The following is a 15,510-nucleotide window of genomic DNA, read 5'->3' as shown; positions in this document are numbered from 1 at the left end:
TGCCTCCGAGCTTCGCACCAAACACCCGGCACCTTCCTCCATGATCCCCATTTCCTCTGTCTGGAACATTCCTTTCCCACCGGCCCACTGTGCTGACTCTGTAACTTGGCTCTCATCTTACCTTCTCCTTTAGGCTCATCCCGTTCATCCTGTTTAAACCCCCACCCCCAACCCCGAGCCCAGCATCAGAAACTCCTGCGCCCTGCTCTCGTTTCCTCTTTGTTCTGCAGCACTCAACCAGTTCTACCACCTCGGCCTCACATCCACTGTTTCTGACATCTCTCTCCTCACTAGGATGGGAACGCCACAGAAGCAAGGGCTCTATTCTGTCCACTCAAGTATCTCAAGAAGCTAAATCGGTACTGGGTCCATAAGAGGCTCACCTGAAGTATTTGAGGAAGTGAATGATACTGGAACACTAAACTACATAATTGGTTATAGTCTATTTCAGCAGAAAAACCATAGTCCATTGCTCATTCTCTTACTGAAAGTTAGCCTAGAGAAAAGTGTCTTTACTCTACACATGAGGAAATTCAGGCGTGGTTTCTGGAAGACACAAGACTAAAAACCCTAGTTTTTGACCTCCACCATGGGCAAACCCCTGACTATGGTGCTTCATGATGGCGGGGTGTGTGGGTGGGGGTGTGGGGGTGCGTGGTGAGGGTGAGGGGTGAGAGGTGCTGGTGCTCTGCCCAAAGGAGAGTGTCATGGTCGAGGACTGCATCGATCTACAGAAATAATTCCATATAATAAACATGCTCAGAAAGAAATACAAACTGTGTTCTTTTTTTGTTCCCCATCCTTTTTTCCTTAGGAAGAATTAAAAATGAACTTCCCCACATCACCTTAATTGAAGCTGCCCCCCTGTGAGCACCACATTCCTGTCCTTGGCCCTCCTCCCTCCTGTTACTACAGATGAAGCTCCTAACTACAGCCAATTTCCACATGTATTTACGAAATCCCTTTCCTTCCAGGACTTTCCTCCAACAATTATTTCCCCTCTACTAGATGATTCCGGTCAACATACCATCACTCGGAAAGACCAACCAACGTTAAAAATAAAATCCTCCCCCTCCCTGACACACCCCAGGCACTGCGGAGTTTTCAGTTTCTGCCAGCTCGGAGCTCCTCAGGAGCTGAGTAGCTTTTGGATCCCAGCTCTCCCCTTCTTGTCAGCCACTCCATTCTGGCTTCCGTTGTACCAGGTTAGCTCTGTCACAGTCACCAACAGCTTCCGTGGTACAACATCTGACTGCCAACCTTGGCCCTCATTTTCAGGTCCTGGATCAGGATGGGACAAAGTCAAATGCGTCCTCCTCCTTGGAATGTCTTCTTGGCTTGCCTTCCAGGACAGCATCTCTCTGGATTTTCCTTCTGCTTCACTGGCCTCCTTATCAGCATCCTGTGCTGGACCCTCCCATTCTCCCTGGCTTCAGAGAGGACTTCAAGGTCAGTCCTTGGACCTCCCCTCTACCTGTAATTAATCCCTACATGAATTCATCGAGGTCCATGACTTCACATATGACATACATACTCCTGACTCTCAAGTTTATGTCCCTGGCCCGGATTTCTACCCCAAACTCCAGCCTTGGATGCAGTGTCAGCCTACCCCAAATATTCCCTTGGGCATGTATCTCTAACCAACATGGTCTAACCACCCAAAGCCTCTTTTCCATACAAAATCCGCCTAGCACAGTTCTCTCCATATCAGTAAAGGCAAACTCCAATTTTCCAGTTGCTCAGACCGAAGAACTGGAACTCATCCTTGACCTCTCTTTCTCTCCTGATTCATCACAGCAAATCCTGTTTGCTCTGCCTTCAGAATATATCCAGCATGACGGCTTCTATCCCCACCATTCTGACCCAAGCCATTATCACCTAAATTTTTAAAATTATGTCCCAAAGGTCTCTGGACCTCCTACCACCTCCTTGCCCACCTGATTTACACTTAATAGGGTAGGCCTTTGAGCAGAGAGTGCCTGGCTGCCACTTCACTTCATGGTAAAAACCCAAGTTCACAGAATGTCAATCCCACATATGTGTCCTCAGTCCCTTCCAATCTTCCTCAACTACTACGATTCCCCTTGCAAATTCTGCTTCTGAATGTACGCTCTCTAACAGATACCAACCGTACTCTTTCCTCAAACTTCTGTACTTTTTGCGGCCTAGAGCATCCTTCTCCTGATATCCATGTGGTTCATTCTCTTTCCCTTCCAGTTCTCTGCAGAGCTACTACCTTAGTATGGAAGCGTTTTAAACCATCTCACATAAAATACACCCGTACCAATGATTGCCTATCCTACCTGCTGTATTTTCCACTGTTTCTCCTATTCAGTGTATGTTATTTTCTCTACCTTTTCCAACTAGAATGTAAGATCCAAGAAACAAGGGACGTTTTGTTTGGTTCCGTTTTCATTTTCTATCTTGTTTCCTTTGTTTTATTTTGTCTCCTCTGCAATTGAGAACTCTGGAATTGTGCTTGTTGCTGTTTTTAAAAACTCAAATATTTGTTAAAAGGAGAGTGATTACTGTGCACCCTCAGGAGAAGGTTGGGAGGGTTGCAGGAGGTGACGCGGACAAGTCAGCTGGTACCTACAGGCATTCCACAAACCCTGCGAGCTATGAACGGCATGCAGGAGAGCACAGAGCTAGGACAAAGACAAGGATCCCATCTCTAGGCTTTCTGTTTCATCAGTACGGCTCACAGTCCAATCTCTTCCCTCAGGAATGAAAATAAGCAAGGGCTGCAGAAGTTAGAGGCAAGTCATGCAAATTCCTCCACTTTAAAATGCTGAATAAAACCATACACAACCTCTCTCAGGCCCAATAAAAGAATCCTACATCATTAGCTTGGGTATGCCTGCTCTTTTCTCAACTAATTGAAAAGACCCTCTGTCAATTTCCAAACCTTAAAAGCCATTACCTCCACCAAGTTATGTATCCTGCAGCCATCTTCTTGAATTTGCTTGTATTTTTTAGCAAACAGATGGCCCTTGTCCTCCAAAGTCAAGGCAGCCTCCCTTCTGGGCTCCCTCCTGGGAAGGAGCGTACACTCAGCCCAAGCCTTCATGGTCTGCTGGATCACCTTCACGTTGCTCTGCGTGCACTCCACTCTGCGTGCCAGCTCCAACGTGGCCGCCTTCACGTTCTCAATGTAGGCCCAGCAGTCATCCTGCCAGGTCAGCGATGTCGCGGCGGCCTGCAGCTGCTCCTCCGCGGCGCTCAGCTCACCCTCCACCAGGGGGTATTCCACTTCCAGGAGAGCCTGCTTCAGCGTATTATATCCTTGCACAAGAAGTTCAAGATTCCCAACATACTGAGTGGAAGGAAATCCCAAAACAGAAAGTGCCAAGCACGTTAAAGCTATCTGTCTTAGAGGCACTGAAGCATTATAGGTCTACGTGTTCTTAATTATGAGTCAAATTACTTCTGTTCCAAAAATGCCCTCATACCTACTAAGACTCACCTTCATTTTTTTTTAAAGATTTTATTTATTTATTTGACAGACAGAGATCACAAGTAGGCAGAGAGGCAGGCAGAGAGAGAAGGGGGGAAGCAGGCTCCCTGCTGAGCAGAGAGCCCGATGTGGGGCTCCATCTCAGGACCCTGGGATCATGACCTGAGCCGAAGGCAGAGGCTTAGCCCACTGAGCCACCCAGGTGCCCCAAACACTCACCTTTAAAATAGTGTGTCTCTTTTTGAAGATGGTGAACGCGGAATCTGGTATGTCGGATTTCTTCAACATCAAAAGGTATCTCACCTCTCTCAAAACAGCCATGAGCTATTAAAAGAAAATCAAGGATTATTTGTATTTTAAGAATGATATTCTCTTTTAACACATGTTAAACCCAAACACTTAAAATTTCAGTCAACAATTGCAATATTCCAAATTGTCAAGGTGAAGAGACTGTTGCTTCATATGGCTTTTAAAAGCAGTCATCAGGGACACCTGGGTGGCTCAGTTGGTTAAGTCGCTGCCTTCGGCTCAGGTCATGATCCCAGCGTCCTGGGATTGAGTCCCACATCGGGCTCCTTTCTTGGCAGGGAGCCTGCTTCTCTCTCCACCTCTGCCTGCCACTCTGCCTACTTGTGTGCTCGCTCTCTCTCTCTCTCTCTCTGACAAATAAATAAATAAATAAAATCTTGAAAAAAAAATTTTTTTAATAAATAAATAAATAAATAAAAGCAGTCATCATACATTCTTAGGATATAGACGTATGAATAACAATGTTACTTATGGCTATGGCCCATCCTCAGAGAAAGAATTCAGGCAAAAGACAGAGACACGTGCACACTGAGCTGTGAGATAGATAGAAGGTTGTACATGGACCTCAATCCTTTCCCAGGACTATTCTTTCTGTCACAATGTTTGTTTTCAAAAGATAAATTTGTTCCAATACAACTGACAGACTAGCAACGTGGGCGTACCATAAATTTTGTCTATACTGATCTGCACTTTCATTAGCAAGAAACACTAGGTAAATGCTAAAAACTGCACCCAACTCCACTGAAAGGCTTAGAAATAAGTAAATGCTCACATGCCAGCAGCCACCAAGACCGCAGTTCCCTCAAGTATGACGAGCCACGCGCATTCACGTGGAGGGGTACAGCTTCCTGCCTGGTATCAGATAACCCTCCTTCCAGTACTTCACACTAATGCACCATCATCACCCGTCCAACACCCACTTCCATGAGGAAAATTCCGGTCTGTGTCAGGGCAAAGTGTCATATTTACTGTAGTATTTATGTATTATTTAGCCATTTGAATGAAATGTGTAAAATGCTGTTTTTCCTAGGTTCCTATTTTCCTAAGACACCGTTGACAGCTTATTTAAGTATAAGAGCCTGAACCCCTGTTTTCCCCCTAAGTGCTGTACTTTTTATGGTGAATTCTTTCACAGCACAGTGATTTTTAGGAATGCGTGTCATGTTTTAGCAGAAAGGACTATATCTCTAAATCACAGGTTCTGAGGAAAAGACTGTGTAACATGTTTAGAAGGTAAACCAGTTCACCCCCTTAGGCTGTCACACCACTGGTGAGCTGGTACCATACTTTTGGTGCTGTTAGAATTCCTTCAGGAACAATCACAGGAATTAGCCCTGAAACACCTCAAGTTGGTTCTATGAAATCAGAGGTGGAAGGAAAACGAAGTTCTCTCAGTCGTGTATTCATAAACCTGTGCTAAGGTTTGTAAACATAATTAAATGACACTATTCTTTGTACTATTTTAGGACAATATATGAGAATTTGGGTGCAGATTATGACAAACAGATCCAGGAGGCTAACTTTCTCACTTCCTACCTAGACATACATTCGAACTGACATGAGAGGGCAATTGCTAAAAAAAAAAAAAAAAAAAAAAAAAAAAAAAGCATATAATCTTCATTTAAAAAAAAAATAGCCAAATGTTTACTAATTTTTTTGTAATGGCAACTTACAAATAGATATTTTCATATGTTTGCTCTTTCCTGTAAAGCATATTCTTTTAGGTAAATAGAGAAGAAAGTTTATTTTGTTCTTCCTGCCAAACTCTCAGAGTTGGAGACAGGTTAAAATATACACATACCTGCATGGATATCATTTATCAGATATATGCACATATAGTACATTATCTATAAATAGACACAGACACATATATAATTGCTATTAAAGTTCCTCCACTTTCATTATTACATAACATGTAATGACATTTTAAGAAAATAAACTTGTTCAGAGAATCTATGAAATTCCTCTATTAGGTGGTTTATCATAGGATAAAAAAGGTATCTTCAATAAAGGTAATTTTTGTTCTAGATATATTTAACTGTTCCTATTATTTGGGGGCATTTATATGTTGTTTTATGTTTTTCAGAAAACTGTTTTATAAAAATTACCAATTTAACAAACATGTTACAGTTTATTGCCCCTCGGAAGATTATTCTCATTCCATACATTTTGTGGACTCCCCAAATCTCACTTGATAAAATTTTAATTAACAAAAACTACTGGTATATATGCTACAAATATAATTCAAGCCAGGAAACTCTTATAAAAGATTAATGATTATATTCAAGTGAGCTAATGTTTATTAAGTATTACCGAGTCCCCAACACTATGCTAGAAACACAGAACATAAAGATAAAATGCACCCTACTCTCAGCTCATTATCTAGTAAAGGTAGAAGTGGCAAATAATTACAAGACAAAAAAAAAAAAAGAGTAATTGGCATAGCATTTCGCATAACATTGGCATAGCATTTATTTGAAACAAATCTTTCAAATAAAGGGCTATTAGAAGTTGTCTTCAGTTATAATCCTCATAGGACTGACATTCTCCCAAAATTAAATATAAATGACTATAAATACAGGAATATATTTGTAATAAAAATAGCATCTTTAAAACAACTTAAAAACAACAAACCCCTACCTTTGGGTCAAAGTTGACACTGAGAAGCCCATTTATAGCACTAAATTTAATCAAGGGTTGATTCAAATTGAATTCACAGATTCCATCCACATTACTTTTCCATTCATTATAGATACGATTTTCAAATTGGTCTAGCAGAGCAGTCATTTCAATGTACTTCTGATAAACTAGGGCATCATCAGCACTTTCCAAGAATCTGTAGGAATAGAATTTTTCTACTTTCCTACATATTAGATTTCAGCTTAGCTACTTTACAAGGAAATATACATGAGAAAGTATAATAAAATGCTCTATAAAAAACAGGAATAGAAACAAGAAAGGCCAAATAACACTTATGAATGGTCTTTGTCTTAAAAGATAGAGATATGAAATGAATGGAACTCCAGAGATGGTAACTTTCTGCTACTGATGTTACGTTACAATTCCTACAGAGACAAATCTGGAAAATAAAAGGAGAGCTAGTTATTGAAGAAAAGGAACCAAAAACTACCAACATACTGTAGGTGCCAAGGAAAAGTGAGAAGAAAACATCTAGGGACCTGTGACAGGGAAACATATGGAAGTTTCAAGAGTCCCAGAGCATGTATTCTAAAACCGCGGGGATGAAACCTTCTCAATGAACCCGGCCCAGGAAAAGCGTTAAACAGGGCAATGACTCCTCAAACGTTGAAATGAACAGTTCACTGCCCTCTATGATAATCGCCTGTCTCACGAGGATAATTTTGCCATGAAATAGGCCTAATAACTTACAAATACCGGAGAGATGTGAAGTTGGACCAAAATGTCTGAAGTCGTTCAAAGACCTCTTTAGCCCATTTGATGTTGCCTGCGGTAAATGGCATATTCCTGTGAAGAACTACATTTCCATGTTCGATCTGAAAAATCGTATTTTGGTGAAGAGAGAGGAAGGGAATGTTTAATCAGAGTGTGTTCCAAACCCTTGAAAGCAGTTGTTCAGTTTGGCAGTTTCAGAGTACAAAGACGTAAAATGTATGCTTAAGTAACCTGATTAGTAGAGTTAGGGCCCTAAAGCAGGTTCTTCAGTTGCATAAGGAAACCAGTTAAATAAAGGCATGAAAGGTTTACTGTCCTCATCTCATCTTCAATCTTCAGGTACCATTCAATAAAGTTCTAGTCGATGGCCATTACCCACAAAAATGATGCTGGGATGTGCTCAGCATCAACCCCTGCTTACCTGTTTCACATGTTCATTATACAATTGCTTGCACATATCCAACTCTGCGTTTAACATGTGCAGTAGCGTGCTGTAATGTGGGCTGAAAATTTCCATGACAACTGGTTTCTCTAGAAAATTCCCAAATATGGTCAAAAGCTGTAAAAATCAAAGTTAAAAGGTTAAGGACCATGGATTTTTACGTGCCTAGAATTTAAACAAAAATCTAGAACCCTGCAAGAATCCTGAAACAGCTCCAAATCTAAGACACGTTTCCAATAAAACAAATACTAAATGCAATTTCCCTTCCTCAGCAGAAAATGAGAGGAGTCAGAAATTAACTGCTATCTGTCAGCAATCCCTGCTCACAGATAACACCACTTCCTCCTGCCCGGTGCCAGGCAAACTTTGAGAAGATGCTCTGCAGATAGAAAATCAGAAGCATAAACAATGTATTTTGGAACACTGAAAAAAATAAAATAAAATTCAAGAAGATTTTTTAAAAATATGCAGAACATTAAAAAAAAAAAGAAAAAGAAAATCAGAAGCAAAATGTACATCTTCTTTCTTTATTCTGCCCTCCTACACAGGTACTCTTTCAATGTAGAACATCCACATCAAGGACCTTCAAGTCACACCATTAATAATTACATCGAATGGGGGAGCCTGGGTGGCTCAGGTCATGATCCCAGAGTCCTGGGATCAAGCCCCGCATGAGGCTTCCTGCTCAGGAAGAAGCCTGCTTCTCCCTCTCCCACCCCACCCCCTGCTTGTGTTCCCTCCCTTGCTGTCTCTCTCTGTCAAATAAATAAATAAAATCTTAAAAAAAAAAAATTATACCAAATGGATCAGTTACTGGGATTGTCCTGTCCATGGCAGCCCACATCCCATGCCACACCAACTAGCCACCCCAACACCATGGCCTGGGGCAGTAGCGGTAACCTGTTGCAAGGACAACCACGTCACAGGCAGACAGCTCCTTTGACAGGAATGTCCTACCTCAAACTAATGCCTTGAACTAATCACATTCTCTCCTCCTCAGGAGAGAACCAGGGCATGGCAGGCTGAACCTACGATAGCAAGTTAGGAGTGAGCAACAATTATTAGCAAGCAGAAGAAGCCAATGAGTAGGGAGACCGGTGGTGGGGGTGGGGGTGGAGGGTGCGACACACTACCAGCAAGCAGGAAAGTAAAGGTCCTGAAGCTCTCCTCACTCAGTCCATGCCCCGCCTCCACACCCAGATCCAAACTCACCTTCACCACCAGCTTCCACAAAGCTCAGCTACCTGTGGAGCCCAACCTTGGATTTCCATTAGCCTCCTGCCTTATTCTCTGCCCCATGTGGCTCCTTCTGTGTGCCAGTGTGAGACAACTTTCTTTGCAAGCACAATAATGTAATTAAAATGCTTGTTTCTCAAATAAATAAAATCTTTAAAAAAAAATAACAACAAAAAAGATACCTCCTTCAAAGTAAAATGTAATCAAGATGACAGAAAACCATATACCAAGCTCTGTGCCTTGTTAGCAACATGGCCAAAAAGAAAGTTTTGCTACTCCTCTTAAGGAAATAATAAGTGTTCCTCAAATTTGTTTTCTTTAACAATTTGTTTTCTTTAAATACCAACTGTTGCCAAGGATGCGGAGAGAAAAGGAACCTTCATGCACTATTGGAAGGAATGCAAGCTGACACAGTCACTGTGGAAAATAGTATGAAGGTTCATCACAAAATTAAGAAGAGATCCAATAATTGCACTCGTGGGTATTTACCCAAAGAATACAAAAACACTAATTTGAAAATATATGCATCACTATGTTTACTGTAGTACTATTTACAGTAGCCAAATACGGAAGGAGCCCATCAAGAGATGAATGGTAATGAAGTGGTGTATGTATATTCAATGGAATATTATTCAGCCCTAAAAAAGAATGCAATCTTGCCATTTTTAGCATGGATGGATCTAGAGTGTATAATGCTGAGAGAAACAAATCATGCAGAGAAAGACAAATACTATACAATTTCATTTATATGTGGAATTTAAGAAATAAAGCAAAGGAAAAATAGAAACAAAAAACCAAACTCTTAATTGGAGAGAACTGAGGACTACCAGAGGAGAGGTGGGTGGGGGGAGCAGTGAAACAGGTGATGGGGATTAGAGACGTACACTTAGACAATGAGTACTGAGTAATGTACACAACTGCTGATTCATTATTGTACCCCTGAAACTAACCTAACACTGTATATTAATTATAATAGAATTTAAGTAAAATAAAGGGGAAAAAACCTGTTTCTTTAAAAACAGCTTCATTATTAACATTCTCTAAATGTTTATATCAACTAAGTTCACTAAAAAAAAAAAAAACAGTCAAAAAATTGTACAAAGTAAAATGTAAATCAAACTCAGAGGTCCGTTTAGATACATTCGGCTTCTCACCCCGGTAATATCAATTATAACCAGTAGAGAAACTGCTAAATATTTTAAAACTTGCTTAGTTAGCTGCTCGCTAGCAAAATGCTTATTAACTTTCTACTTTCAACCACTCTTTTGTTGACTCTGGGTTTCATGTTAACAGTCAAAAGCAAACACTGACTCACAGATTTAACAAAGAGCGGGCCACCAACACCAGGGAAATGTATTTACTTCACAATTTGTTCTTTTCAAACACTTAATGTACTGACCACGACTGAAATACCCAAAGCTTCCCGGCTGCATCTCATCTTGCCTACCTGATACGCTTCGTGGGACTGAACTCCAAGTAGAAGAGAAAAAAGACACAGAAAAAATATTCTTTGGGGAGGCTGTAAAGCCAGCTAATAGTAGTAAGGATAGCCTTTAACCTTTCAGGTGGTACACACTGTCGTAATTTTTCAGCATCATAGGTACAGAAAAACTACTCTCTGGGAAGAGAACAAGGGTCAAGTGGACCTCTTGCTTCCTTGTCCTCAGGAAACCGAGAGCTATTTTGGGAAGAGCATAGATGTTTTCCTTCATCTCAACCTCCAAAGATTAAAAGTGGACCCTACCACATGCTTCTTTCCCTGACCGTCCCATTTGAGATCTGTGTGGTCTACCTTTTCTTCTACTCCTCGTGGTTTTGGATAATGCCCTTGCCACTATTCAAGTAGTACCTTTTTTTTTTTCCATTTTATTTTATTTCTTTTTCAGTGTTCCAAAATTCATTGTTCATCACCTATTTATATTTTTTCTGGGTTTGCCTCTTTTGATGATGTTTTAAATCTGTTGCTGCCTGAACCCTTGTGCACTTCACGATTTTATAACTTTCAGTTTTACCACCTGAAGACTTCTCTGGATGCTTCATCTGAGACACTTCAGTCTACCTTCATGGAGACACACTGTTTAAGTTTTAGAGGAACATCCATTAGTGTCTTGCTTCGTTTTGTTTTTTATTGAGTGCCAACACTGTGGGCTCTGAACTACAGTTTCATGTTTGAGTAGAACAGTGCTTGGTCCCAGTGCCCTTCCTGGTCATGTCTTGGCCAAGGGCAGGCATGAACCATGGTCTCCAGAGAACAGTCTGCAAATATTTATTCCCCGGGAGCCAACGGCACGTGGTCAGAGCTCATCACCCTGTACCTAGGGTAGAAATCATTTTTCCCCTAACACGCCATCCTGTGATTTTTTTTCTTCTACCATGACTTTTGCTGCAGTTTACCCTCGTCTGTAAGTCGTTCCAGGACTTTGACTACCAGTCCATCACCCCAACCTCAGTTATTAGACGTCTGCTCTAGAAGACACTGAAGAAGGGGATCTAACTAGAACACAAACTGTGAAATGATGTCCCAACCCTGCAGAGCTACTGGGCAGGGGCTCGTGCTGCATGTTTCCATAGACAAGATACAAACAGGTACAAAGTTAAAGACAAAAAACATGACAAAAAGATAAGGTTGTTTAGAAGAAAGTAAGTGGCACGGACTCGAACAGAATCCCTACCAATAGTTGTGCAACGGGAAAGAGAGAGCCTTGAATTAGACAAACTAGGAGCCTCTGTGAAGGGAACAATCTACATGCTTTCCTTATGTTATTTATGAAGGCGTTAAAGCCAAGCAGCCCCAGCAACAGAGAGAGTGATATATTATGGAGCCATTATAAAAATCATGATTTCTGCTGTGAAACCAAGAAAATGTTTAGGATTCATTCCTAAGTGGAAAATGTTACCAAAGAGGATCAGCCTGTGATGTCACTCTTGTCAAAGGGATACATGTACACATACGTAGCTAACAAACGTAATTTCTGAGAGATGGGAATCATAGGCAGCTTAATTTTACAATAATAAGCCAGATATTTTGGCCAACAGCATCTAAAAGTTTCATCTACCAGCTCTTACAAAACAAAGAACTATTTAATCCTTATGAGTTTTTTTTTTGGTAGGGTCCCTGCCCGGTGTAGAACCTAATGTGTGGCTTGAACTCTCAACCCTGAGATTGAACCCTGACCTGAGATCAAGAATCGGATGCGTCACCCACTGAACCACCCAGGTCACGATTGTTGTGAATTCTCCGTGTGAAAATGCTCACCTGGAGCCAGAAAATACTCGCACCTTCACCACCCCTTGACCCATCGTGTGAATTTGGAGATCAAAATCAGACAGTATCCCACATCAAGTCTGGGTCCGTTCTCTTGTTTTGCACTGCCATTTTCTTTCTTTTTTTTTTTTTTTAAAGATTTTATTTATTTATTTGACAGACAGAGATCACAAGTAGGCAGAGAGGCAGGCAGAGAGAGAAGGGGGGAAGCAGGCTCCCTGCTGAGCAGAGAACCCGATGTGGGGCTTGATCCCAGGACCCTGGGATCATGACCTGAGCTGAAAGCAGAGGCTTTAACCCACTGAGCCACCCAGGCGCCCCTGCACTGCCATTTTCAATGAGTTGGGCCCATGATCCCCTAGGTGTGTTTCTTCAGAAACAGAAGTCTCCATTCCTCTTTTGGGACATCATTTGGTTCTACACCTTACTTGTAGTTCTTTGCTTTGATAAGCAAGTTTCACACGGTGCCCCTCTTCCCCACATCCTAAGCTATCCATGTGGGACGTCTAAGAAGATGCATTCCTTTTATGCAACTCAGAATACAGAAATACCATACTGCATTTCTTTAATTCTCTGTCCAACATTTCTTTGTGTCTTAACATCTGAAAGTGGACTATGTTATATAATAATGGAATCATCATTTGGGGGCACTTTATTTATATACAAAATAATGGTGTGTCTGATCACCAAGGGTGTCTTATGCCTGATGGAAAGTAATTATTATACAAATTATTATTTGTTTCAGTCATAGTAATGAAGTGGGCAGGTGAACCCAACGCATGTAAACAATGCTATAGAGAAAATCTTGCATTAACAGGTATTTTTCTCTTTTCACAGCGGCTTAATTTTGAATTGGGATTTCATAGGCCATGGCAAACTCACTCTAAAGGTAACGAGAGCTAAAATACTGAATCTGAAAAAATATCAATAGTCAAAAGTCCTAAAATTGACCTTGTCCCTAAGTAAACATCATTCATTAGAGCAGTGTGTAAAATTTAATTCGGTGAGGTGAATAGAAACAGAATGTGACCAGTTAATATTTTACCTGGGTCAGAAAGGAATGTATCCACTCCTTTCATCTAACAGTTGAAATTATTCATTAGTAAAGTATTTTTTAATGATAGCTTCTTCAGAACTAACCTTAAATGCAGCTTCTAAACCATTGCAGTTAAAGAAAGCTTCACAGAGAATCATCCCAAGCCTTCTGTCAAAATCCACAGTTTTGGACTTAAACACAACATAATCACTTTCAAATTCCTGTAAGATTCAAAGTGAAAGAGTTTATGGCAAAGTATCCAACACGAAAATAGCCATCACAGAGCCACGTGGCTCCTCTCTCCCACACTCCTCCTTGTCTCACCCTTCCCCGCACCCCTTCCCTCCCTCCCCCACCCCATCTCTCCCAATGCATGTTTCACTGCAGGATTCTGGGGAAGATCAAGAGAGAGAGTTCTGACTAACCATTCAAAATGGCAACCTTAGAGGAGCATGGAGCCTTGAGCCCTGCGAGTCCCCGCCTTCCCGGGTGTTTTCACTGGCTCAGACCCCATCAGAGTGCCCAGAGGGCACTCTGCCCTCTCCCAATCCATTCTGATTATAAATGATAAAGCAAACCTTTTCCAAACAAAACAAAACAAACAAACAAAAAACACCACACTCTCCTCACAACGTCAGTGTCAGTTTAAATAGGAACATGTTTTGTTTTGTTTTTCATGGAGCAGAAAACCTAGCAAGTGGCACTCTTTCTTCAGGTGAGAAGTAGCATCACAGGTCTGTAAGAAGGCGTCCGCTAGTGATACAGATGAGACACCACGCTCTTCCCTTTCCCCCGTGTGTGTGTTTGCAGCTCTCATCAACACAAAGAATGAAACCATGAGAGAATAACTACCATCTCCACAGCAGGGCAGGTCATGGTGAAGAAGTCCCAGAAAGGCACACACACTTTGGGCTTTCCAGTCAGACGGCCTGGAGAGTGCCTGCCACACATTTAGCGGAATGAAGTCCTCTCCTCTGTCAAGTAAGCCTCGTCTGTTAGTAACAGCCATAATGATGACAGCGAACATGCAGTTTTCTGTTCTAAATGCTTTACATTGTTAACTCGATGTGCACAACCACGCGGGATGTAGGTCATATGGCTTCCATTTTACAGGTGACAAAGCGAACGCAGAGCAGGTTAGTCATCTGCCCACAGCCACAACATTGCTAACTGGCAGAACCAGAATTTAAAAGCCTGGCAACCATTTCGATGTTTCGATGTTGCTACGAAGGACTGCCCCCTTGTGTGGATTCGAACACACCCTGGCAACGTCCCAGGGCACAGTGTCTGACACACCACAATGTTATATTTAGCATCAAGAGGAAGTCTCCAGGTCCGAATGAGAGACAGTCTCTTCATTCAAGCATCACTGACTTGTAAAAGTGAACACGACCTCCCAACAAGTCGTAACAAGCCTAACTTATCCCTCCTCTCAGTAAGGCAACAAGAAACTTACAACCGAAGATGCTCAAATATTACTTAAACAGTTAGTGCTTAACACCTCAGCAAGGGGGAAATGAAAATATTTATCCCAACTATCTCTCCCTCTCTCCCAAACGGTTTTACTCATCCACCCAAATTCAGAACCACCAAAGGCACCTCTCCCCCATCCTTCCCCACAGAGAAGTCAAGCTCATCTTGCACAAACCTCAATTCGTCATCTACCCTACAAAGCAGTTCTTTTAAGACGTGCAAACAGAAATCTCAGCCATCTCCTCTGCTCCCTTCTCTCCTGGTCAAGAGCCATCCATCCCTTCTCTGACCTCCTCAAGAACACACCCACTACGCTTCCTGTCTCCAGGTGTCACTCCGTCCAGATCACCGTCACCACTCACCTGGATTTCTGCTAACCACTTTCTAACTACTTTCTTTGTCTCTATTATTATCTCTCTGAATAATTCCTCAAAGTACCGTTGAAATAAGCTTTCTAAAATATAAATATTTTGTCACTCTAACTTTTTTAGATTTTATTTGTTTTATTTATTGAGAGAGAGAGAAAGAGAATGAGAGATCAGCATGAGCAGGGAAGAAAGGGAGAAGCAGGCTCCCCACTGAGCAGGGAGTCCAACGAGAGACTTAATCCCACATGACCTGAGCCAAAGGCAGACGCTTAACCAACAGAGCCACCCAGGCAGCCCGGCACCCTAATTTTTAATTCTCCGATTCATAATCCCTGTTTTTTAAAATAAAGTCTCAAACTCTTACCATACTCTACAAAACCCTATGTGATCTGGGCCTTATTGACTGCCCTGAATTATTCCAGCACCTTCTCCCCTTTCCACACTAGGATCTTGTCACACCTGCCTTGTCACATCCTCTCTCTCTCGGCAGGACACAAAATTTCCCACTAA

The 15,510-nt window shown here is 41.7% G+C and overlaps 1 protein-coding gene across 2 annotated transcripts in view; it reads right to left on the bottom strand.

Moving 5' to 3' along the window:
• The window catches only part of DNAH11 (dynein axonemal heavy chain 11), a 331,865-nt gene that overhangs the window by 266,379 nt on the left and 49,976 nt on the right, over nt 1-15,510 (bottom strand). For both annotated transcript variants that reach the window (XM_080818899.1, XM_080818900.1), the window contains exons 9-14: nt 13,264-13,380; nt 7,602-7,739; nt 7,157-7,281; nt 6,407-6,602; nt 3,677-3,781; nt 2,924-3,316 (exon numbers count right to left, since the gene is read on the bottom strand). In XM_080818899.1, coding sequence (XP_080675025.1) covers nt 2,924-3,316; nt 3,677-3,781; nt 6,407-6,602; nt 7,157-7,281; nt 7,602-7,739; nt 13,264-13,380 — 1,074 coding nt within the window. The remainder of the gene's footprint in view (nt 1-2,923; nt 3,317-3,676; nt 3,782-6,406; nt 6,603-7,156; nt 7,282-7,601; nt 7,740-13,263; nt 13,381-15,510) is intronic.

Source organism: Martes martes, assembly GCF_963455335.1.
Source record: "Martes martes genome assembly, chromosome: 11".
NCBI classification, from domain to species: domain Eukaryota; kingdom Metazoa; phylum Chordata; class Mammalia; order Carnivora; family Mustelidae; genus Martes; species Martes martes.
Note: the sequence above shows the minus strand (reverse complement) of the source record. Positions and strands in the feature narration are given on the sequence as shown.